Here is a 26887-nt window from a genome sequence, read left to right as displayed (position 1 = left end):
GGCTCCAAAATTTGTCAAAGCGCCAAGGAGTGTAATATACAATAGCTAATGTACTTGGTTGGAAAGTGAGTGAACAAGAAAAAAAAGTACATTTTATAAAATCATTTTGAATGTGTACATATTCTTACTGTTCTACCAGAACATCCATAGGCCTGATTACCTCAGGAAGTAAAGTTGTATGATGTGGAACATTACTAAAACGATAATACATTTCAAAATAAGGAAGAAAAGAATAACTCAGTGAAAAATAAATGTTTTTCTTTAATAATCAAGTGATCATCAAAGTTCTGTAAACATTTCTGCTTAACTGCTTTCTACCAATTATTTCTTAAAATCGTACGTCAAAAACTACATTTTTAAAAAATTCTAATGACAAATGCATCTCAATTAGAAATTCCATGGATTGGAGAGTAGGTTGAAATATATTTTCCAATTTGCCCAACGTTTTCTTCCATGGAAGAGGCTTGTCTTTTCTCTTGCACTTTGCTTGTAAAATTCTTTTGTGTTTTTTTTTCTATTTTGAAATAATTTTACTTTTGAACAGAAAATGCATTTTTTGTTTTTTTGTTTTTTTTTACAGATCATTGAACACTAGGGGTAAGCTATTTGCAGCACAAAGCTACAAAACTTCTAATCTGAAAAACCCTCTGAAAGATATCCCATCATAATTTTAAGTGCAATCTGAGAAGCAGGGAGGCTACAAAATACTGTAGTTCTTGCTAAATGAAAATTTCACCAAATTTTGCTTCTTTGCAAAATATGAAAGTAGTAAAATTTTCCGAAAGTCATGAGAAATGGTAAAAAAAATCAAACATCCTAACTTTTTAGCTTTGCCCCATTAAACAACTCAGTAGAAATGAACACCTACTGAGTGGATGCAAATTACAAAAGTAAGGATAGATTCTATTGAAATAAAGGGAAAAGTCCTCTTGATTTCAAAAGAAAACAAATTCAACTTTACATGATTTTCGGAAATGTGTATTTCTGGTTTTAACCTGGGCCTCTAATATAAATGTTCCATTTTAGTTTTGAAAGAAGAGTTACTAAAGGTTCTTATTTAAAAAAATATTCAGTAATTCCCCATCCAAAAATAAATTCAGTGTCTTAACGTGAACTGAAACAGAAGATACACAGGTTTGCTATGGGTGTAAAATGGGTATGTGTGTAAACAAATATAACAAGCTTCAGGACTGAAAACTACATGAAGAAAACAAGATATCAAAACCCATTTTCTAAACGGGAAGGCAGGAGATGGTATTTTGCATATGGATTTCCTCCTCTTGAGCACTGAAGGATTGCTCCGTATTTTTGTGTCTTGTTTTTATTCTCTTCCAAATGATCAGGAGTCGTACCCATTAGATAAAAGCATTTGCAGAATTCGTTTGCAGAATGCATTGCTTTCCTGGGCGGTATTGATAGCAGTTGATAAATATCCAGTCTATCAAAAACATTTCCTTGGTGGTTCAGCTGGAGGTGAAAGTGCTGCTGCAGAAAAACATCGGGGAAAGGTTGAAAAAAGTTAAGCACAGTCAAACCAGTTGAAGCACAGAAATACAGAAAATAAGACAGAGTAACTAGGACAGTCATTTAGTTAAATGGAAATGTAGTTAACTCTGATATTTTGAGCAGCTTAGCTTTCTCAGCAGGAAAATTTGCCATGTTTGTTTGGCACATTGACAAATATATAATCTGTCTGAATGCCTTATAAAGTGGCAGAATATAATATTTCTGGTGATAAGGTTTTACAAGATTCACACAAGTAATAATTTTGAAAAAGTCAAACATACAGGCAGATCCTATTAAAAGAGTTTTTCATGAATATATACTTTTATAATACACTAGAAAAATCAATAGGTAAATCTTTACAGTTATTTATATTGCTCTTCAGGGTAGTCACATAATATTATAGTTTGATAGATTAGATAGATAAAATATAGATAGATATATAGATACAGATAGATATAGATATACAGTAGTATACTGCATATATTGTATATTATATATTGCACAGGTCAGAACGAGAACTGAGTAGTTATTTACAGACCCCTCACATCTTGGACATAAACTGCTTTGACTCTTCCCCTCGGGATGGCGCTACAGGGCACTGCATGTCAAAACAACAGGGGCAGGTTTTTCACTCAGACCATCAATCTGATCAGCACCTAATTCTCATAGTGCTGTCTAATGTCTATGTATAGTTGTGGTGGCACAGTGGTTAGAGTGCAGTATTGCAGGCTAACTCTGCTGGCTGCCAGCAGTTCGATCTTGACCGGCTCAAGATTGACTCAGCCTTCCATCCTTCCTAGGTTGGTAAAATAAGCACCCAGATTGTGGAGGCCATAGGCTGGCTCTGTAAACCGCTTAGCGAGGCTGTAAAGCACTATGAAGCGGTATATAAGACTAAGCGCTATTGTTATTGCTATAGTTACACATGTAGTATGGCTGTAGCATTATCATTTAGTCTTCTTATTATCTTCTTTACTCCACCCTATTATTGAGATGGTGATGATGATGATGATTCTATTGCTTTGCATGTAGACTGAGAGCTTCTGCACTGGAGACAAATTCCTTGTGTGTCTAATCACACTTGCCAAATAAAATGTTTTATTTTATTCTATTCTATAAAATATTAGCAACATTTACAAAAGTATTGAGGAAAAAATAGATAAAAGGAGCAGTGAAATCCAAGACAGTTAAAGATGTGAAAAAATGGCTTTCCAGTAATTCCATTGTTAATAAGCAGGCAAAAAAGCTTTTCAGTTTCCTACCTTTCCCCAACTATTCCCTAGATAAGAGATTCATTTTGCAGCAAGGAGACTTAGGACAGGGCTTTTCAACCTTTTCACCCATTGTGCCACTTTTAGAATATGGCAACATCCGAGTACCACCAGTCGCCTAGCAAGGTGTCAAAAACTTGATGACCAAAAAAAGTGATGAAGTACAGGTAGTCCTCGACTTACAACAGTTCACTTAGTGACTGTTCGAAGTTACAATGGCACTGAAAAAAGTGCCCCCCAAGCCACAGCCGAGCAAGACACCTGCCTGCCCGCCCGGTGGCGCTCTTCCTCCTGTCCAAAGTTTTCATTGTTGTGAACACTCCTGTTCAGGATTGGCAGTGGGGGTGGGGTAGGGGGTGCTTGGTTTTTATTTTCCCCCCCCTCTGCTGGGTGGTTGCAGGAGGTTTTGATCACTTCATATGACCCTGGGACACTGTCACCGTCATATAGGTGATGACCTATAAAGCCCTAAATGGCTTGGGTCCGGGATATCTGAGGGAACACCTGCTGCCGGCACCAAGCTCCCTTCGTCCAGTGCGCTCCCACAGGGAGGGTCTTCTCAGGGTGCCACCGGTAAGAGATTGCCGGCGGACGACACCCAAGGATAGGGCCTTCTCAGTGGGGGCGCCTGCCCTTTGGAACCAGCTGCAAGTGGAGCTGAGGACTGCCCCCGACCTCCGTTCATTCCGCCGGGACCTGAAGACCTGGCTCTTCGAGCTCTCTGGCCCAGGCTGAGGATTAATCTTATTTTAACTGGGGTTTTATTTATGCAGGGACAAATATAATTTTTTTAAAAATTTGTTTTTAACTTTTGTATCTTGGTTTTTTTATTCACCCTGTAAACCGCCCTGAGTCCTTCGGGAAAGGGCGGTATATAAATGCAATAAAATAAATAAATAAATAAATAAATAAATATGAATCAGTTGCCAAGCATCTGAATGTAAATCACAAGACCCTGGAGATGCTGCAACATTCCAGCTGATCGGTGCTTCTTCTGGGCTCTGACTGCTCTGAAGAAGCACTGATCATGGCACTTCCGCTGAGCCCTGACAGCCCTGCAGCTCCAGCCATCTCTCGCTCAGGCTTCTGCGGTGCTGCCACCGTTCAACTCATTCCCCTCCCCCGTTACCACTTTTCTAGGATGGTTGCAAACCACCTGCCAGGTGCCAATGTACCATAGATGGTACCCATACTACTGGTTGAAAAGCCCTGACTTAGTATTGTTCTTTCTTGTTTTTAATAATTTGAGTGGTGAAAAGCATCAGTGACATGGCCAATATACTACTCCTGAACATTTTTCTAAGGAAAATATATAAACCAGCTTTCGCATTTTTTGCTAACAGGATTTAATTATATGACTGCTGGAGAATTTTATCTTTATAAATCAATTATTGCTTATTTGATTGAATGCATTGTGAAAGGAATAACTGGTTGACTTTAAATAAACTATAATTTCAAGTAAGTCACGTAATGTTACCTACCATGCTAGGCTGAGTAATAATAAAAAGATGGTACTGATAGCAGCAACTGAGCTTAAAATAACAATAGTCAAATGCTGTATTGGGAATGATATATCTGAAAGAAAGAAAAAATAAAACACCATTTACCAATTGTAAAACATGTAATAAAGGAACTCAGAAAATAAGAGTCTGTAACCATTTGAAACACACACACACACACACACCTTATTCTTTGTTTTCTCACACTTTGCAGTGGGAATTGCCCAGAAATCTCCCCTTTGATCTGCAATTTGCACTGGACAAGCTGGACAAGTCAAGTACAAGCAAAAAACTATCATCAGATCTGCGTGTAGCTCTTTAGTCGTTATTAAAAAAAAATAGGAAGAATATCAGAGATGAAGGCAAAGCTAAATTGAGACACTCCTTGTTCTTACATGAAGGCCATCTCTTACATACAAAGATTAGATGCAATTACCTCCAAAAACAAACAAAAAACAACAAGTCAAAAACCTGAACTGTTTTGGGCGTGGGGGGCAGGAAAGTTCATGAAGAGATAAGCAAATGACTTCAGGATTTGCAACCACGACCAAATTACAACTTGTAATTGCAAACGGTCCTCCATAAAGAAAAAAAAAACATGCCAGCAATCCACAAAAGATCTGTCCACTGACAATTTCATTCTCATCCCAATTTCAATCTTACATCAGTTAAGCCACTCGGCTGCTTCTGACAAAGCGAGCTATGCCTTTTAATAATGTTTGTTAGTTAGACAAAGGTGCCGCCAGACTCCTAATTTTGGTATACGACAGGCTTGTAGCTTTCCTCCTACAATTAAATGTGACACATCATGGTCCATATTTAATAGACTGAGGGGAAAACCTTGGATGATGAGGGAACCAGTTTTCAGAATAGATTTCTGTTGACTGGGGTCATTCAAGACATCTCAATTACAAAGCATCATTTGTAAAACACTCAAGTTATGCTACACACTACATCCTAAATTAGCAAACCACATTTTCACTTAATGTGTTGTGTAGGCCTAGGCCTCAGTGTTCAGTTGAATGTGATTTGCATATCATCATTTTAGCCATCGTCTATCCACTGCAGGGTGAAGGCTTCTCCTGCATGTTTCCAACCTTTTGCCAATTGGGCCCTTACTTTTTCACCACTGAATTTCATTTTGTTTGATAGCGCCCAATGTTCAAGTCTGTCAAAATCCTTCTATATCTTAAGCCTATCTTCTGGAGTATTGGCTATTCCTGCCAGCTTGGTATCGTCTGCAAATTTGATGAGTTCCCCATCTATCCCCTCGTCCAAATCATTGATAAAGATGTTGAAGAGTACTGGGCTCAGAGCACACTGGGGCACCCCACTACAAACTTCCCTCATAGGAATGTAGCTTGTTTAGAAATTTGTTATGGTGTTATTGTTGTTAATGTGTCTAGCTCTGAAATATAGATTTGCAACAGTGTGGAGTGATAATAAATTTAATAGTAGTTCACTTGACAATTTTTTTCCCTGTCATTTTGTCTCCTTGCCTCAACAGTGCAGCACTTTTTTTTCCCAGCAGAAAACCTACCTCTAATATGGGCCCATATTACACAGGACTGTGTTTTCATCTGAGGGAAAAACACACACATAAATTTACATTATTTTTTTCTCAATACATAAAAACTCTAATTCTCAATAAGGTTGGGCAGATCTTTAAATTTTAGAACACAGGTGCTCCTCACTTCTTATATATCATCTTACATTTTTCTATCCGGTTTCACAATTTAAATTTAAAACTATTTTTTTAAAAAATAACAATATTTGCATGCATTTCACAGAATTTCTACATTTTTGTATGGCACTCTGCCATAATATGCAAATAAAGCAATAAAATGCTATTTTTACATATTCTTTTCTCCACCTTTTGGTATGCAGTTTTTCTTAGCATACAATACATATTCATTAAAATGAAAATTAGAATTGATCTGATCCTTAGTTCTACCTGACCGCAGGATGCTGAGATCATAGTAAAAGTGTGCCAGTTGCAATTCTGGTCTGACACCATGATGAGACAGATGAAAGAAACCGGGGCTCCGGCTTCTTAGCCCAATTTTGTTTGGTCTGGCGACCCCAAGGGGTTGGAAAGTTGCCCTGGAGGGGCAACGAAGAAGAAGGGAAGCTTCGGGAGTCTGGACCAGACAGCAGTCGGTCCAGATGGACTGAAGAAACTTTTCTAAAGGACAGAAGAAAGGCTGCCTGGTAAGCACAGGCAGCCCAAGTCATCGTCAGCCAGGAAAAAAAGCGAGGAGCCACGGTGCTCCGCCAAACAGCTGATTGTCAACAGCTGAAACTGGGTGAGCCTGTTTTTTATTCCTTTTCCTTATGGACTCAGAAATACTGATCCCCTGATTGGGAAAAATCTACGAAGGACTAGGGGAGAAGAGAGTTAAAAGTGGCGAGAAATTACAAGAGGGGGAAGGAATGTAAGGAATATTTAAAAAATACCTAAAAATGGAACTTAGATCGACTTAAAGAAAGACTGTTTAACCTCTGGAACGTGGGAAATCTTTTTGGATTTAATTCCCAGGGTAAATAACTTACAAAGAATTTAAAAGAAAAGTTTGTAAAAAAAAAAAAGCCAGATATAGACAATACAGTGTATGCGGACATCTACTGGTGAAAGGAGATATTACAGTAATACCAAATAATAAAAGAATTTGAAAAGTGTTTGACCTTGAAACAACACCTGGTGTAAACAAAGTGACTTTGCAAGAGAAAAGACTCTCTACCATTATATCTGTTGACTCTGGATATAACCAAAACAGGAATTATTTGGAGACAGCGGGCATTTTACATTTGTGGTTTGACTGGAGGATTTGGATTTAGCCTAAAGTAATTGGCTCGATTTTATGGTTGGATTTTAGCCTAAGACAGTTGGCTTTTTTCTCCTTTTTTCTTGTTTTTTCTCCTTGAGAATTTGGATCTAGCCTAATGTACTTGGCTCTTTTCATGGTTTGGATTTTAGCCATATTTTTGGCTTGAAGAATCACTGCATCAAATCTCACTAGACGTATGAAAAAAAAAAACATCCTCTGCACCTTCTTTTGGAAAATCTAGCCCAGCAAGCCAGGCATCTATTGAAACAAGTTGCAGCATGAGAAAATAAGCACTGCTCAAACTGAGATGCAAACTACATTAAAATTAATTCAAGATTCAATACAGAGAAACCATGAAGTGAAAAAAAGTAATTTTGATAAATTAAATGAATGTTGGCTATAAAGACACAATATGAACCTCATCAGCAAATGACTGTTAAAAATGAACAAAGAATTCAGAAAATGGAAAGTAAATCAGATGATATTGACAAAAAATGGAAGTACTAATGCAAGAAAATGAAAAATTAGAACAAGCAAATCAAAATCTAGAAGGGGCAGTGGCAGTTTTACAAATGGAGAAAGTGGAACACTATTTAAGATTTCAAAATATTCCTGAAGACAGAGAAGAAGATATAGCAGTTGTGATTATTGATTTACTGGCAGAGGCTATGAAAGCAGACCAAGCAGAGATACAAATAGAGATAGATGAAATATTTTGAATGAATTTAAGCCATGCAAGGAAATATAAACTACCCAGAGAAGTTCACGTAAGATTCATAAAGAAAACAACAAGCGATGAAATACTAAGAAAAGTTAGATGAGACATTACAAGAATAAAGAAATTGTGGTGTTAAAGCAGATCTCAAGAGAGTAAGAGACACCCGAAGACAATATCACTTCTTAACTACAAAGCTAATTGCAAAAGGTTAAACTTCAGATGGTTAATGTCAGAAGGGATCTTAATCAACCGGAATAATACAATATACCGACTGGACTCAGTTTGGAAGGCACATGACTTTGATGAAAGAAATCAAGCATTTTTAAATGAAGGAGAACAATATCATCAAGAGGAGAAAAAAGACCAGAAACAAACAAAAGAAACAACTGAGGAAGCAACGATACAAACAGAAGAACAGGAGAAACATGATCAAGAGAGTGAGGGAATACCCAGAGAACAGAGGGCTATGAGATCAAGAGACACATAAAAAGACAATATTACAAACTGCTGGAATACCCAAAAATTGGAAACTTTTACCATGCATCAGCGCAGCAGAAAAAAAGAGGTGTAGCCATATATATAAAAGAGACAATAGACTCTAAAATGATTTATTCCGATGAAGAAGGAAGAACTGCGATGGTACAAATATTTCTACATCAAAACCAAACATTGCTGGTAGCAATATATGCACCAAATAATAAACAGGAAGAATTTTATCAAAATCTCCATAGAAAAACAATAGAAATCTAAGTATCAAAATATTTGCTTAGCAGGAGATTTCAATGCAATAGTGGATGGGATATTAAGACTACAAAAGTAGCAAAACAGGAAAAAGTGGAAGGAAAAGATTATCTAAGACTTTTTTTAATATGGTAGAGGAAATTGGGGTACAAGATGTCTGGAGGGAAATTAATCCAGGAAAATTACAATACACATTTTATTCAAACAGTCATAAATCCTGGTCCAGAACTGGCATGATTTGGATGACATCTGAATTGAGGACAAGTATGCTTGAGATAGAACCAGGTACAAGGGCAGACCACAACCCCTTGAAAATGACAGGGAGAGGAATACCAAAAAATTGAGATGGACTTTGAATCAATCTATATTAAAAGAAAAAGAATTTATAGAACTAGCAGCAAAAGAAATGGAGTTTTTCTTGAAAGAAGACAAAAAAGAAGATACAACATTACAAAACCTAGAATCAGAACTGCAAATGAATTCACAAAAGAAGATTCTGAAAAGAGAAATGGAAACAATAAAACATAAATTAAATTTGTTGGATTCATAAAAATTGGCACAGCAAATAAAAAGGGCAAAACAAAACTTTTTTGAAAATGCAAACAAACCAGGAAGATGGCTAGCTTACAAACTTAAAAAACAGAAGAAGAAACTGATAAATAATTTAGTAGATGAAAAAGGTTGCCTACAATTTAAAAATGAAGAAATAAAAAAGATAATTAAAGAATATTATAAGAAACTGTACGATATAGAAGAAATTCCAAGGGAGAAAGTGATTCAATATCTGGAAGAAAATAAATTTTCCAAAAATTTCAGAAACTGTTAAAACTATGCTAGAGGAAAAAAGAACAATGATGGAAATAACAGAGGCTATAAGAAGACAAACAAATGAGAAAACACTGGGGCCAGATGGACTACCGGCAGAGCTGTATAAATCTTTACAAGATACATTAAGTGAACCGTTGAAAGACTTGTGCAATGAACTTTTGTTGGAGGCTAAACTCCCAAATACATGACAGAAGCAAATATTACCGTAATACCAAAAGAAGATACAGACTTGACACAGATAAAAAGTTACAGATAAAAAATTACAGACCGATATCATTATTAAATGTGAATTATAAAATTTTTAGAGTTAGCATAATAAGTTGGAAGGGACCTTGGAGGTCATCTAGTCCAAACCCCTGCTCAGGCAAGAAACCCTATACCATTTCAGACAAGTGGCTGGCCAGTCTCTTCTTAAAAACTTCCAGTGTTGGAGCATTCACCACTTCTGGAGGCAGGTTGTTCCACTGGTTAATTGCTTTACTTCGAAAGCAAGTAAAAATGCAAGTAGAAAAATAGGGACCACTACGGTGGGAAGGTAACAGTGTTCCATGCGCCTTTGGCGTCTAGTCATGCTGGCCACATGACCATGGAGACGTCCTCGGACCAGTACTGGCTCTTCGGCTTTGAAATGGAGATGAGCACTGGCCCCTAGAGTTGGAAACAACTAGTACGCATGTGCGGGGGAACCTTTACCTTTACCTTTTTATCATTATTAAATGTGAATTATAAAATTTTTACTTCAATAGCAGAGACTGAAAGATTTTTAACTGAATTTATGCATTCAGACCAAAATGGTTTTTTTACCAAAGAGACAAATTAAAAATAATTTAAGAGTGATAATGGATATCTTGGAATATTATGAATTATATCCAGGGAAACGATTGGCACTAATATTTTTAGATGCCCAAAAGGCATTTGATAAAGTTTCCTGGCAATTTATGATTCAGCAATTAAAAATAATGGACTTGGGATAAAACTTTATAAATATGATTAAAACAATATACAATAAACAGTGAAAGTGATTGTGAATGGAGATTATACAGAACTTTGAGATAACAAAAGGTACAAGGCAAGGATGTCTATTATCTCCATTGTTATTTATTTTAACCTTGGAAGTTTCTAAATAGAAATATTAGACAAGATACAGAAATTAAAGGACTAGAAATAAAAGGTGAAACATACAAACTACAAGCATTTGCATATGATTTGGTATTTATTTTAGAACAGACATGTCAAACTTGCGACGTCATGTGATGTCACGCAATGTATCGTTTTTTGCCATTGCCGGCAATGGGGTGGGCGTTGTTTTCCAATGACACGTCCGGCCTACAGGCTGGCATTTTGACACCCCTGTTTTAGAAGAACCCTTGGAGATGATTCCTAAACTACTGGAAAAGATATAACAGTGTGGAGAAATAGCAGGACTGAAAATAAACAGAGAAAAAACTAAAGTAATCGTTAAAAATCTTTCAGATAAACAAAAAAAAGTCAGAAAACATAGAACTACAATAGTTAAAAACGTTAAATACCTGGGAATATACTGAACAGTAAAATGTTCAACGATAAAAGAAGATAATTATATAAAATTATTGAATCAAATAAGAGCGGATTTGGAAAAATGGAAAAACTTGCAATTGTCAATATTAGGAAGAATTGCTACAGTGAAGGTGAATATATGACCAAAATTTTATTTCTATTCCAAACAATACCTATAAAACCTGAGAAAAATCCATTAATTTTGAAATTTATTTGGCAAGGAAAGAAAGGTAGAATTAAGATGAAAATATTACAAGATGCCAAGGAAAATGGAGGTTTTGGTTTACTAGAGTGGGTTTTATATTATCAATTATCTGTATTAACATGGGTAAAAGAATGGATAATTCTTAATTGGGGTGGATGCTTTCTTATGGTACAGGAAAAATAAAATTCATAAATACTTTCAAAATCACCATATAAGAAATGCATTATTAACAACATGGGGGAAAAATAAAATGTAAAATTATCTGAAAATTCCAGGGTGGCTTTCAACAATGGAAGCATTTGTACACCCAAATTTACTGTATTTTCTGGCGTATAAGACGACTTTTTAACCCATGAAAATCTTCTCAAAAGTCAGGGGTCGTCTTATACGCCGGGTGCTGAAAATTTAGGGACAGGGCTGGCTGGAAAACCTGGAGCGGATCTCCCATTTAGTCTGCGCAGGGAAAGCAGGACCAATTGGAGAAGAAGCTGCAGTCTGTGATTTTTTACAGGGTTTATAGGGTTTCCTGCCTTAGCAGGGGGTTGGACTAGATGACCTCCAAGGTCCCCTCCAACATTATTATTATTATTATTATTATTATTATTATTATTATTATTATTATTATTATTATTATTATTACTATTATTATTATTAATTATTATTATTATTATTATTATTATTATTATTATATTATTATTGTTGTTGTTGTTGTTGTTGTATCCACTTGCACTGTTTTATGTTTACATGTTTGATGACAAACAGCCTTATGTTTATAAGTGACAGTTTTCCTACTAAGCACCTGCATGTCATAAGCATTTGAATTAAAATTACCATATTAAAATCAAATCTGATGTTTTTTAATTTTTATTTGGTGTGCGTTGGAAGAGGGATAGTCTTATACGGCGAGTATAGCCCAAACCCTATAATTTAACAGGAAATGTAGGGGGTCGTCTTATACGCCCAGTCATCTTATACGCCGGAAAATACGGTAGTTGATTTTGAAAAAATCTGGACATACAGATTTTCTAAACTCTGAAGGGAATTTAAAATCTAAACAAGAAATGGAAAATCAGGGTATCAATTTATCATGGTGGGCACATTTACAAATGCAAGTTAGATATGATAAAGATGTTAAACTGTATGGATTTTACAAAGAGCAAACTTTGATAAGATATTACTATTCTCATATTCTGATGAGAAACTAATTAAGAAAATTTATAATTTTCTATTAACTTTGAAAATGGAAAGCAAACAAGTTAAAGAAACAATGATAAGATGGGCAAAAAATTGTATACAATATAGAATTAGAAAAATGGCAAAATTTGTGGGAAAGAAATTATAAACTGACAATGTCAACTTCTTATAAAGAAAATTTATATAAAATGTTTTATAGACTCCAGCAAGGCTAGCAAAAATGTTTAAAAATATGTCAGATAGATGTTGGAAATGCAAACGTAAGTCAGGCACTTATTACCATGTTTGGTGGACATGTACCAAAGCAAAGAGTTATTGGAAAAATATACAGTACATGCCTGGCTAGAAAACATGCTGGGAGAACACATAGATTTTAAACCTGAACTTTTTTTATTAGGTATAATGCCAGAAAAGACCGATAAACAAAGCATATATTTGACTTTGCATGTTTCGAAAGCAGCAAGAATTATATTTGCGCAGTATTGGAAAAAATGAAAAAATACCATCAGATGAAGAAATAATTAAAAAAATATTAGAATGCACGGAGATAGACTGACTGTGAGGCTGAAGGAAAAAGAAGAAACGAAATATTATCAAACTTGGGACTTATTTTATCGAAGCTTTGAGGAAAGAATAAAGGATTAGGAACTAAATATGTATTAGCGAATGTAAACTCAGACTGCATGTTTGTTGAATAGATACTATTGAATGTATGGGGAAAAATCAATAAAAATCTTTTTTTTAAAAGGTGTGCCAGTTGCAAAACGCTCAGTATTTTGCAATGATGATGTGACTGCAGAATACTGCAACTGTCGTAAACCTATGTCAGTTGCAAAATGCCTGAAAGGCGATCACAGGAATATTATGAGGACCGATCATAAACTTACTTTTCCAGCTGCATCACAACTTTAAACGGTCACTGAATGAGGTAGATGACAAGTGAAGAACTACACCTACCATCATAAATGTGTTGATCATTGAGCTTCTTTTTTTCCCCCTCTATAAAATACCGTATTTTCCAGTGTATAAGACGACTGGGTGTATAAGACGACTCCCTACATTTCCTGTTAAATTATAGGGTTTGGGCTATACTCGCCGTATAAGACTACCCCTCTTCCAACGCACACCAAATAAAAATTAAAAAAACATCAGATTTGATTTTAATATGGTAATTTTAATTCAAATGCTTATGACATGCAGGTACTTAGTAGGAAAACTGTCACTTATAAACATAAGGCTGTTTGTCATCAAACATGTAAACATAAAACAGTGCAAGTGGATTAAACTTTTCCTAATTCACTCTAAAGCTTTCCCAAATGGGAGATCTGCTCCAGGTTTTCCAGCCAGCCCGCCCAGTTCCTGAGTCAAATGTGTCCTTAGAGCTAAGCAGCTGCTCTGACTACTGCATTCCCCACCTGCCTTTCAAGTTGGGATAGACTACAGCTGCTCTTCAACTTTAGAAGGAAAGACGCCCAGACCCCAACCTGTAAAAAATCACAGACTGCAGCTTCTTCTCCAATTGGTCCCGCTTTCCCTGCGCAGACTAAATGGAAGATCCGCTCCAGGTTTTCCAGCCAGCCCTGTCCCTAAAGTTTCAGCACCCGGCGTATAAGACGACCCCTGACTTTTGAGAAGATTTTCATGGGTTAAAAAGTCGTCTTATATGCCAGAAAATACGGTAACTTTGGAAACAATCTTACTTGATCACACACACATGATCTCTATCTGGAATCTTAAAAACAGGTTGCATCGCATTTCCTGCCCTTTACTTCTGAATTTATTTATTTATTTATTTACCAAAATAAGGAAATTATACAAACCGGTCAATACAATATCCCAATATATCGAGTTGACTAACTGATCAATTCAATATCATCTAAATTTAACTTTGAGGGATAGGGGAGAGGTCTTATAAAATGGGGGGAGAAACATGGCCCTGCTCTTCCTCCCGCACATCCCTGACAGGAAATATATTCAGAGTCTTAAGGATGCTGGGATTGACGGTTTGATTGGTGATCCATTTGGCGGTCATGCTCTAAGCCAGGGAGAGGACACGAGGCTGGTTCCAGGCGGTGATATTTGCTTCTTTGAGTGAGGGTAATTTCCCCACCGTCTTGAAGGAGGCGGTGGTGAGACCTCTCCTCAAGAAGCCTGCCTTGGACCCAGCTGTCTTGAACAACTTTCGTCCAGTCTCCAACCTTCGCTTTCTTGCGAAGGTTGTTGAGAGTGTGGTGGCGCATCAGCTCCCTCTGGTCCTGGATGAAGCGGATTATCTGGACCCGTACCAATCGGGTTTCAGGCCCGGGTACAGCACGGAGACGGCATTGGTCGCTCTGGTGAATGATCTCTGGAGGGCCCGGGATAGGGGATATTCCTCTGTCCTGGTCCTATTAGACCTCTCGGCGGCTTTCGATACCATCGACCATGGTATCCTGCTGCGGCGTCTCAGGGGATTGGGAGTGGGAGGCACAGTTCTTCGGTGGTTCTCCTCCTATCTCCTGGGACGTTCGCAGTCGGTGTTGGCAGGGGGGCAGAGATCGGCCCCTAGGTCTCTCGTTTGTGGAGTTCCTCAGGGTTCGGTTCTTTCGCCTCTCCTGTTCAACATCTACATGAAACCGCTGGGTGAGATCATTCGTGGTTTTGGAGTTGGGTATCATCAATATGCTGATGATACCCAACTTTTCATTTCGACCCCAAACCACCCCAGTGATGTCCCGTTGCCTGGAGGCGGTTCGGGTCTGGATGGGGAGGAACAGACTTCAACTCAACCCTGACAAGACTGAGTGGCTGTACATTCCGGCATCCCGGGACATTCAAAACGTTCCATCACTTTCTATGGGGGGTGAGTCTTTACCCCCCGTAGATAGGGCTCGCAACTTGGGAGTCCTCCTGGATGCACGGCTTACCTTAGAAGAACATGTAGTAGCCGTGACGAGGGGGGCTTTCGCACAGGTTCGCCTGGTGCGGCAGTTGCAGCCCTATCTAGACCGGGATACCCTGTGTACGGTCACTCATGCGCTCGTGACCTCTCGTCTTGACTATTGCAATGCTCTCTACATGGGGCTTCCCTTGAAGACCACTCGGAGGCTCCAACTGGTACAGAATGCGGCCGCGAGAGTTGTCTTGGGAGTTTCCCGGTACTCCCATGTTACATCTTTGCTCCGCGAGCTGCATTGGTTACCAGTTGTCTTCCGGGTGAGGTTCAAGGTCTTAGTGATGGTTTTTAAGTCCTTACATGGTATGGGTCCGGAATACCTCGGGGACCACCTGCTGCCGGCGTTGACTCCCCTCCGCCCTGTGCGTTCCCACAGAGAGGGCCTCCTCAGGGTGCCTCCAGTCAGAGAATGTCGACTGGTGGCCCCCAGGGGGAGGGCCTTCTCTGTGGGCGCTCCAGCTTTGTGGAATCAGCTGCCGGTTGAGCTCCGGATGGCACCGGATCTCCGCTCCTTCCGGCATGGGTTAAAGACCCATTTATTTGAACAAGCTGGCCTGGCCTGATGGGGAATCACTTAGGGTTTTAATATTTATATATATTTTTTATTGTTTTTTATTGTGGGCAATAATTTAATTCTTTTTTAACTTTTGTACTTTTGTAGTTTTAAGATATGACCTGTTCACCGCCTGAGTCCTTCGGGAGAAGGGCGGTATAAAAATTTAATTAAATAAATAAATAAATAAATAAATAAATAAATAAATATTGATTTTTTTTTTTAAAAAATCACTTCATTTACCAACTACCTCATTCGGTGACCATTTGAAGTTATGATGACGTTGCAAACGTCGGGGATATGTCCGGTCCCTCAACCTGTGGCTGTGGCAGTGCTCCTTGAGCTAATATCATTTCAATTTAACTGAAATTTTTAAAAATTTAAAGGTAAAGGTAAATGTAAAGGTTCCCCCGCACATGCGTGCTAGTTGTTTCCAACTCTAGGGGCCGGTGCTCATCTCTGTTTCAAAGCCGAAGAGCCAGCGCTTGTCCGAGGACATCTCCGTGGTCATGTGGCCGGCATGACTAGACGCCAAAGGCGCACGGAACGCTGTTACCTTCCCACCGTAGTGGTCCCTATTTTCCTACTTGCATTTTTACGTGTTTCGAACTGCTAGGTTGGCAGAAGCTGGGACGAGTAACAGGCGCTCACTCTGTTACGCGGCACTCAGGATTCGACCCGCCAAACTGCTGACCTTCTGATTGACAAGCTTAATGTCCTAACCCACTGAGCCACCGTGTCCCTAAAAATTTAAAAGAGATAGGTAAATATCTTTCTATATTCTCAGACTTTCTTATCCTCCGTAAATTGTTTCAATTGTTTTGCATTCTTCTAAATACTATTGTACTCTTTTTGGCATGGTCATGTTTGAAAGCGTTTGTTTTCAATTTATTTCATTACCAACGTCTATTTTGCCAGCTGTCCCGGAATCTGTTGAAATGCAAATATAAATGGAGCAAAAGAATGGGAGGGATTTTAACCGTATTCTTACCCCGTTCCACTTGCTGACAGTCCTAAGTACAATACAATAGGCTTTGCTTGGTTTCAAGGGAGCGTTGTAAAATCCTCCATAATACAGTCGGTCTCCAGGAACAAAGCTCAACCTGTTCTCAGGAATGCTCTTGGCAGGGAATTCAGCTGTCACATAGCTATCAGATTCTGAACTTTTGCTGAAGTAAGAGAGGTTGGTCAAGGAGTAGCAATTAAAGTTGCAGAGTGGAATCCCAGGAATGACAATCACTTGGTAGGAACTAGAAATACGAAGATAAAAGCATCAAGTCATGCTAAGAACTGTTTTTATTGCTACTGGATTTTGCTGACTTTCTTCAAGATTGCTCAGATGGCCAACATTAAATGGTTTGTGTACACCTGATCCATCTTATGTGCAAGGGCCGCATTCCAGCCCTAGCCACAAGAGACAATAATAGCTTGACTAAATGTACTTACTGCACAAACAAAAGCCATCTGCCTTTTGTGCATGTGCAAAGTAACAAAAACAAGCGAAAACGTATGAACATACGAAAAACTCTATTGTGGATATCAGGTTGCATTCTCTTTTTTTAAAGTGTGGATATATCAGACGTGTCAAACATGCGACGTCACGTGATGTCACACAACATATCGGAGCCATTTCGCCATTGCCAGCAATGGGGTGGGCGTGGCTTCCGGATGACGTGTCCGGCCCATGGGCCGGAAGTTTGACACCCCTGGGGTATATAAAACTGCAAGTAATAGAACAGTAGATAACATTCTAGTAAAGCAATCTAAAATCCTTAACCACCTGACCAATACATGTAGTCCAAGACTTACGATCACAATTGAGCCCAAAATTACTGTTGTTACATGAGACATTTGTTAAGTGAATGTTCTCCATTTTACGACCTTTCTTGTGACAGTTGTTAAGTGAATCCCTGCGGGTGATAGGTTAGTAACCCAGTTGTTAAGTGAATTTGGCTTCCCCATTGACTTTGCTCGTCAGAAGGTCATAAAAGGTGATCCCATGACCTTGGGATATAGCAATGGTCGTAAGTATGAACCAGTTGCCAAGCGTCTGAATTTTGATCACATGATCATGGGGATGCTGCAAAGGTCATAACTGTGAAAAAAATGGTCATGAGTCACATTTTTCAGTGCCGTTATAACTTTGAATGGTTACTAAACGAACTCTTGTAAGCTGAGGATTGTCTGTACTAATAAAAGCCAATTAAGGATTTGCAAAGAACAAATAATTGTAGAATGTTCACTTGGAAAGGCCCTGGGCTACAAAAGCTCACATATTACTGGATATCTATTTTGCGTAATGCATTTAAAGTGTCCAAACAGAAATACGATCCATCTCTCTGTTCTGAAGGCCTAACCCATGGGTAGGCAACCTTGGCTCTTTTATGACTCGTGGACTTCAACTCCCAGAATTCCTGAGCCAGCATGGCTCAGCTTGGAAACCTCTCCCTTTCCCCTCAGCGTGGCTGGCTCAGGAATTCTGGGAGTTGAAGTCCACGAGTCATAAAGAAGCCAAGGTTGCCTACCCCTGGCCTAACCCTTAACTGAAGGCTGGAGTACTTGGTCCCTCAGTGATGCTTAACATGCAATGGCTACAATTTTGGACACAGACCGAGGAGATTAAGCATCAAATCAATTAAGAAGCTAAAGAAAAAGATGCATTAGAAAATTTTGATTTCAGAAATGTGCTTAAAGAAAAGTTTAGCCATTTAAAAAGGGTAAGAAGAAAAAAAGAGCATTTTCCCCTGTAAGGTCAACGAATCTGAAAGGATACAGTGAACCTTGTTAATAAAAACAGTGATAGTTCACAAAGATTGTTAGGTGCAAACAGAGATACACACTATTTCCATAGCAAGGAAGATAAAGCAGGAATGATTACACTGATCGTTTTATTCAAAGAGGAGAATATATTTAAGTACTTTTTTCACCTGTACATCACTTCTGGATTTTGGGCTTGTGGTGAAATTAAAAATGAAATTTTGACTTTAGTTTTGTCGATTAGATAGCTTTGTCGTTATGGAAATGGCTAGTTATATACTAATGCAGGGGTCCCCAACCCCCAGTCCTTGGACCGGTACCAGGCCGTGGCATGCTAGCAACCGGGCCGCACAAACGGCAGCACACAAAACCACACCCCCTCCGGTCCCTGGAAAAACCTCTCTCCACAAAACCAGTCCCTGGTGTCCAAAAGGTTGGGGACCTCTGTACTAATGTGTAAAAGCAAAAAGTTGAGGCTGGATCATTTTTAATCTTAATATTGTGCTAAAAAGAGTTGGAAGTCAATGTGGGTTTTTTTGCCCTTTGTATCTCACCTTTTTTCTCTCCCTCTCTCTTTTTTCCTTTCCCTAATTTCTTATTTCTATTTTTCTTTGTATTTTATATATTAAATAAACATAAAAGATTAAAAGTAAAAGGATCAAATCAATTATGAACCTCAAGATTAAATTCCCTACATCCACTTTTGCAAGAAGCAACCTTGCCCTTAATCCGGTAGCCAGCACTGCTAAGAAGCATTCTGAGACGATGATGCCAGCTTACCCATTTCAACAACACCTCACAGAAAACAGCCCTTCTTTTTTGAACGCTGCCCAGACTTCATGCAATTACACTGAGGCTGGACAGCCCATATCTAAGGCCTTCAAATGGAATTATGAATGGGGAGAGACTCCTCTCTTTTCCAAATCAAACAGCTTCCTTAACGCAAATTAAATGATCCGTCAGCGCTGCTTATCTTCAAAAGCTTCCCAGAATCAATGTTTCCGACTATGGTGAGAAATGAAAGTTCCTGCCTGCCTCTGAACAAAAACTCAAGGGTCAACTGAATTAACCAACAAAAATGATCTTGTATGCATCTCTGGACTGTGGGATGTTAAACAGCAATCCGTATGCAAGAGGAACAAATCTGTTCCTGTGCCTTATGCAGGTGGTCCTCGGCTCACGACCACAATTGAGCCCAAAATTTCTACTGCTACGCAAGGCTGTTGTGACGTGACTTTTGTCCCACTTTATGGCCTTTCTTGCCACAGTTGTTAAGTGAATCATTGTGCTTGTTAACTTAGTAGCACAGATGTTTGGTGAACCTGATTCCCCCCACTGACTTTGGTTGTCGGACGTCAGCTGGGAAGCTTACCAAACTCTGGGACAGGGCGACGGTCAAAAATACAGGCCAGTTGCCCAAAACCCAAATTTTGGTCACGTAAACATAGGGAAGCTGCAATGGTTGTAAATGTGAAAAACAGGTCACTTTTTTCAGTGCCATTGTAACTTCAAAAGGTCATTAAATGAATGGTTGCTAAGTTGCGGATTTAACACTTCCTTGAACGATAGTGATATTTGAAAGAAGAGGAAACAAAATAATCAGAGCAAATAACATTAAAAAAAAACCAAAACAATTACATGGAAGTAAGTGTTGTTGGGTGTCTGAAATATGTAGCGTAAAAGCCAGAGACCTGATTGGACCGTTTCTTCCTTCAGCTTTCAGAAAGCTCAATAATGGTATAAAGTCTTGTGCTGACCTGAATTCTACTTGTGGCGATGGTGGATCTAAAAAAGAAATACACGGTCCTTATTATTATAGAATTTTTAAAAATTTATTCCTTCAGCACTGATTCATTCATTCTTTTTAAAATTTCACACACTTCTTCATTAGGAATCCAAAGCAACTTGCAAGCAGCAAAATTAAATCATACCAGATCCGGCAACAATAAAATAGAACAAAAATACCGTTAAGAGAAAATTCAGCTTTATTTATAAAAATGAGATTAGTCGACTCTACACCAAAAGATTTTTTTTAAAGCCATTTTTTTAATCTGCTGGCTGAAAAAGCCTAGCCTGCCGGCACTTTTGGCAACTACTGTCTATTCTCCCAAAATGCTCATCTCCTCATAAAAGGCCCCAAACCTCAGTCCTTAAACTGTATCTGAAGGAAAAAAAAATGATGAATATTTCTCCTCGACCAGAAGTTTTCCCATTGTGCTTTTAAAAAAACCCAAACAGGTTTAAATTACATTTGACATTGGGAGAGAGCAATCAGTAATGTTTTATATACCTTTCTTAGTACATAAAATGCTGCCAGTATGCATTTTATCATTATTTGGTCCTTGTCCTATAAATAAATTACTGACCACCATTAATTATGTTTTATGTTAATAAATTTTATCCATAGGGCACTCTAGAAAGACTCAATATTAATAAGAGAGGAGGAAGGACTGTTCAGCAATAACGCTCCACTTTTATTAACTTTTAAAGATCTTCTACCTTGCTTATGTACAAATAAGATTCCTGGTGAGAACAGGTCATGTTTGAGGTCTTATTTGTGCAGAAATATTGAAAATTTGACTGTGTATAAAATTATTTAATCAAACATGGATGCAGGGCTCTGAAGAATGTCAAGTATATTCAGTTGCTGTAGATTCTCATACTGAAGGAACAACCTTGGGATAAGAAAAAAAAGGGGGGGAAAGTGCAAATCGAGGCATTACCTGCTAATGGGATGCTCAAATGGAGGGGGACACTATGATTTAGGTCAGCAGTGGAGATATTTACAGTGTAATTGCTGCCTGAAGATAAATTGAGGCACAATTCTGGATTCCATGAATTTGTGGTAAAGTTAAGAATCATTTTATGACTGAAATCCTCCTGATACCAGCGTAGACCCACTAGGTGAATCTGTAACAAGAAATGCATCATTAAACATATCTGACACTGTGGATTATGCTGTGAATTAAACAGGTAGGACACTAATGGACAGTCTAAATATAAGTGTACTGAAAAAATGTCTAATTTAAGAAAAATTGCATACAAGGCATGATGGGTAAGAAGCTTTCCGTAACCTGATGCTTCCTGATCAATTGGGACTACAATCCCCAGCCAACATGGATCATTCCAAATCATCTGGAAGGTATGGATTGAGGAAGACAGGGCTAAACTAGATAGCAATAGCACTTAGACTTATATACCTCTTCATAGTGCTGTACAGCCCTCTCTAACAGGTTTATAGAGTTAACATATTGCCCCAAACAATCTAGGTCCTCATTTTACCGACCCTGGAAGAATGGAAGGCTGAGTTAACCTTGAGCTGGTCAGGATCAAACTCCTGGCAGTGGGAAGAGTTAGCCTGCAATATTGTACTCTAACCACTGCACCACCATGGCTCTTGATTAATAAATAATCCATGCCTTGGGCCTTATTTCAAAATTCTTGAAAGTGATTTTTTCAGACTTCTGGCAAGAACAATTTGCCAGGCAGAGAGGAAAAAGTAAAGAGATCAATTTCACAATCCATGATATGCATGCATGAGCAAGTTAAAGGCTGCATGTGCAAATCATTCACCAGACCCAGGAAGCACACAAGGCCACTCCATTCCCCCCTTCACATGTTTCTGTGCCAAGAGATAGTCTTGTTCTTTAAAGGCTGGCGGGTGCTATTGGGATCTGTAGTTCTGCAACAACTGAAGGGCCCCTGCTTTATACCTTATAGCAGGGGTGTCAAACTCAATTTCATTGAGGGCCGCATCAGCATTGCGGTTGCCATCAGGGGGCCGGGTGGGCGTGGCCTACTGGGTGGGCATGGCTAAAGTGCGTGTGGCCTACTGGGTGGGTGTGGCCAGCTCTACATCATTCGCATCAAGGGTGCCTATGGGGGCCTGGGCAGGAGTGGGACAGATCTGAGGGTCTCTGGCAGGAGGAGGGTCTCTGGGCCAGGGCCAAGGCAGTGGGGGCCGTTCCCTCACTGTTTCCAGGATGGCTTTGCGGGCCACATGAAACCACTTCATGGGCCGGATCTGGCCCCCGGGCCTCGTGTTTGACATGTCTGCCTTATAGAGCTATACAAATCTTGATACAATTTATCACAATTTATGAAGGAAATAGGCATAACATAATAGTTTTTCATAATAGATGTAAGAATACTTGTAATACGCTATTGGACGAAAAAGACTTCAGTCAAAATGAAATGTCTTTCCTTAAATAAATCTACATTACTCCTACGAGTTCTCAACTTATGACTGGTCACTTAGCAACTCTTTGAAGTTTTGACGGACGTAGGAAAAGGAAGTTATGACTTGATTCTGTTGGTTGCCCCCATCTCCCATGTGACTACACTTCTGCTTGGTATTTGCAGAAACCTGCAGTCATGTGTCTATGTCTTTATGAGGTTTTGCCATCAAATCACACCATAGTGTGGTTTGCTTAAAGACACTTGTGTTCATTTAACAATCACTGTAAAAAAGGTCACAAAATTATCACATAACAACCCAATTTATGACTGTAACAACATACAACCGTAACGGGCAGGCTCCATTAAAGTTGTATGTCAAGGACTAAGTTTAAGTTTAAGTTTATTAAATTTTTATACCGCCCTTCTCCCGAAGGACTCAGGGCGGTGACTACCTGTATTTCCACTTCAACTTCTGAAGAGGCAGCTAAAGAGCTACCAAAATCAACAAAGCCTATGAATCTGAAGAGATAATGGGCCAGTCTGTATATTTCAGACAACAACGTCACCGTCAAAAGATGTGTGAAAACAGTATTTCTCAGAGCTTTTCCATGATTTTCCATTCGATTACAACTGCGCCTAACTTACTAGGTAGGTTTCCTCAGACTGTGTTCTTCCTGGGACTCTCTGCCATTTAATACAGGTGTCATTAAATATGGAAATGTTGTTGAATACAGTCTTTTCTGGAAAGAAAAAGGGAAGGAGAAGACACTGAAACTAAATACAAATCTTATTTTTATTGGAATTATTTATTAATATTATTTATTAATATCTTTATTTATTAATAAAGATATTTATTAATAAAGATATTGCATTAGGCCTTAGGTCAAAACAATTGGTAAGTTAGAGCTACTCTTCATGATTCTCATATGTCTTTTCAGATCAAAACACTGAAGTGCAGAGAAGATGTTACTGAAATATAATTCCCAAAATTCTAGCCAAGACATTCCCTATTGGCTGCTTATCTTACCTGATTATTTCTGGATCAAAAGAAACTGCCCTTCCTGTCTCTAAATACCACATACAGTATATTATCCTCCAGTCCTATTTGCTTTGTTTTGCTCTACGGTTTTCTCAGCCTTTCTGTGAATGTAAGTTTTGATCCAATATTTGAAATGCTCTTTTCCCTCTCTAAATCATATTCTGAATATTTGGTTCCTGATCAGAAGTAGTACTTGTTTTTTAAGTAAATCTCTTACATGATCCTCTTCTCGTTCAAGTCCCAATTCTAACTTCATTGAAGCATCATTACTTCATTATTGTTGTGCATAGTGCTTTAATTTTGCAATTTCTCAAGATTTCTTTTCAATCCACAGCTTTCAAGTAACTTTTTAATTCTAGTTCCATTCACTCATTGAAAGTTGACCACAAATTTTAGTTCTTACATTAAATTAATGGGTTGATTTAATGCATTAAGTGATTGCATTAAATTAATCACTGATTAACAATTCACCATTCAATAGACAAGAAAAAGGATAGGATAGGATAGGATAGGATAGGAGAGGAGAGGAGAGGAGAGGAGAGGAGAGGAGAGGAGAGGAGAGGAGAGGAGAGGAGAGGAGAGGAGAGGAGAGGAGAAGAGAAGAGAAGAGAAGAGAAGAGAAGAGAAGAGAAGAGAAGAGAAGAGAAGAGAAGAGAATTTCTCCCATTTGCACATTTTCTGCAAGCAAACAACCTTGCAGGCTTAGACAATATCAAGGATTGCACGGTTTAATATTAAGTTAGATATTCTCTTTTTTTAGAACCACATATGAGCATCAAATGCTTCAGAAAGCATGCAAATGAGAGAAATTTGCATGTAAGCAAACTTGCATCAAGGAACAACTATTCTTTTTGCATAAATATCTAAATAGAGAGCAAAGCCCATAGTCACTGAAGATGTTACCTAGCTGGATAATAAAATGTCTTCAAGCAAACAACCAGTTTCAGAGAACACCAAGAACTCCACAATTCACTACCCAATTTTGCACTGTAAATTCTATAGCATATTTCAGCCAAACTAAGCACCACCTAGCTAATTAATCTTGGTTGATCTTGAAAAGCACTGGACATGGGTTAATACCAGGATAGGAGATTACCAAGATGTACCAGGTCTACAGCGTGCATTGGAAAGTTGAGAAAACATCCAAGTCAATGGCAAATCACAGGAGGAAAGCATGATTAAATGCAAACGTTACATTTAACTTTTAATTTTGTTAGTAAAAATGTTCATGTTCTTTAAACAAAAACAGTGTTGCTTGCTAAATCTTATTTGGTATCCTCCAGAAGTGATAGAATTGCACAACAATATCTGGGTTATTTGGAAACACTATATTAATAAACCTTGTTATGTGATTCTTGTCACGTTCACAAAGCTTTTTTTTTCCCTTCAAAATTATCTTAAGAAATATTCATGCTACAAATGAATTGATGGAATAGTTGCTACCATTTCCCAAAGAACTCTAGAAATTATAGCCTTAGAAATAGAATCTAAAGCTCTCTAAGAGACATAGACTTCAATTTTCCAAGGCAATTAATTATTTAAAACTGTCCCAAATTGCACAGGTATGTAAAAAAAATCAAATATGAGATCATCTTTTACATACAAATTTAAGAGCATGGGTTCTGCTCCCTCCCAGGCTGCTTCCTTTATCTATTTGCTTCTAAACCACTTTGTGTCATTGTATGTACATTTCAGAATCACATTTCTACACAACACAAACATTTTTCCCCCTGAGAGAAGTATCAACATCAGTGCAATATAATGGGAAAAACCGAACTTCCTTTTCTTTCTCATTATCCCAAGATCTGGAAGAGTAGTTTGTGTTCCACAATAATAATTTAAGACAATTTTTCTATTTATTACTAATGTTAATATCTTCTAGAAGTACAGAACCTACCAACCACTGGATGAATTACTGGGTGTGCTATTCTCAACCGTAAAAGCAAATTAATGGAGTCTGCAATAATTTCCACAGTGTAATTTGCGTGTTGCTGTAATTGCAAACACACATTTACAGCCAGCTCAGTGGCAGGAGGCTTGATCAACATATCTGTCATTTCCTTTGGTTCATTTCCTAGCATCAACACAGTAACCTGTTAGCAAGTAAAAAAAGAGAAATAAATTCTAAAAAGCAGGAGTCTACGGTCTATCTCTATAATGTAATATTTTTTAAATTTCAATTCCAAATCTCCAGAGAATTCTAGAGATTGTAGTTCTGCAAAACTAGCATCACGATACAGGTTCCCAAAGTTATTTGAAGAGAAAAGTTATGGCAATCGGTTAAATTGTGTGACACTGAGTTGGGCTCCACATTTGGTACATACATGGATGAAGGTTCATCATCTCTTTCTGTAATCTGCTTAACCCTGTCCACTTGCTATCTTCCCCTTTCTCAAATTCTCTCAGCCTTGTCAAGCATAGTCACTATTTTCACACCATCTGCCCAAAAGATCACTATGGGTTTGCTAGGGGGTGGGATTCAAAACGTGAACAACCGGTTCTCTCTGTGTGGATGCCGCTTCTGGAAGTCCGTTCTAGGCCTGGGCAACAAAGAATGAGCTACCATTTCTGCTGAAGTGGTGCAAACCGGCTGAATCCCACCACTGGGTTTGCTTCATGCCTTCCTTTTGTGCTCCTACAAGCAAGGGTAACTGTATCAGAAGCTCATACTCCTGCTGGCATCACTCCCAGAGCTACCCTTATGACATTGAACCCTCTTACCATGGAATGGGACAACTCGCCCGCAGCCAACTCGCTGTGGCCAACTCGTCACGGTCAACTCACTGCGGGTCAACTTGCCACAGGACAACTGGCCATGGGACAATTTAACAATTCAATTTAATTATTTAAAATGTTTTTTTTTAAAAATATTGATTTAAACCAGACATGTCAAACTCGCAACGTCATGTGATGTCGCACAATGTATCAGAACTTTTTTCCCATTGCCGGCGCGGTTTCTTTGTGACGCGTCCAGCCCGTGGGCTGGCAGTTTGACACCCCTGATTTAAACTATTTATTTAATGAAAAAAATGATAGACAATGTAGAGTACTGGAAATTTCACTTTGGAAGACCATAAGAAAACGTATACAAGAAGCAA

General features: G+C 38.4%; 1 protein-coding gene across 2 annotated transcripts in view; it reads right to left on the bottom strand.

Annotated features, from left to right (window-relative positions):
• Positions 1-237: 237 nt before the first annotated feature.
• SUSD1 (sushi domain containing 1) overlaps positions 238-26887 on the bottom strand; it is a 51612-nt gene continuing 24962 nt past the window's right edge. The window contains exons 8-15 of one of the 2 annotated variants that reach the window (XM_083353776.1): positions 25687-25882; positions 23396-23490; positions 21295-21481; positions 20263-20356; positions 16806-17064; positions 5817-5856; positions 4259-4352; positions 238-1485 (exon numbers count right to left, since the gene is read on the bottom strand). In XM_083353776.1, the coding sequence (XP_083209902.1) occupies positions 1464-1485; positions 4259-4352; positions 5817-5856; positions 16806-17064; positions 20263-20356; positions 21295-21481; positions 23396-23490; positions 25687-25882 (987 nt within the window). In that variant the 3' untranslated portion in view covers positions 238-1463. Of the gene's footprint in view, positions 1486-4258; positions 4353-5816; positions 5857-16805; positions 17065-20209; positions 20357-21294; positions 21482-23395; positions 23491-25686; positions 25883-26887 lie in introns of those variants that run through there. The other variant, XM_083353777.1, reaches the window with a different exon arrangement.

Source organism: Vipera ursinii (genome assembly GCF_947247035.1).
Source record: "Vipera ursinii genome assembly, chromosome: 2".
NCBI lineage: Eukaryota > Metazoa > Chordata > Lepidosauria > Squamata > Viperidae > Vipera > Vipera ursinii.
Note: the sequence above shows the minus strand (reverse complement) of the source record. Positions and strands in the feature narration are given on the sequence as shown.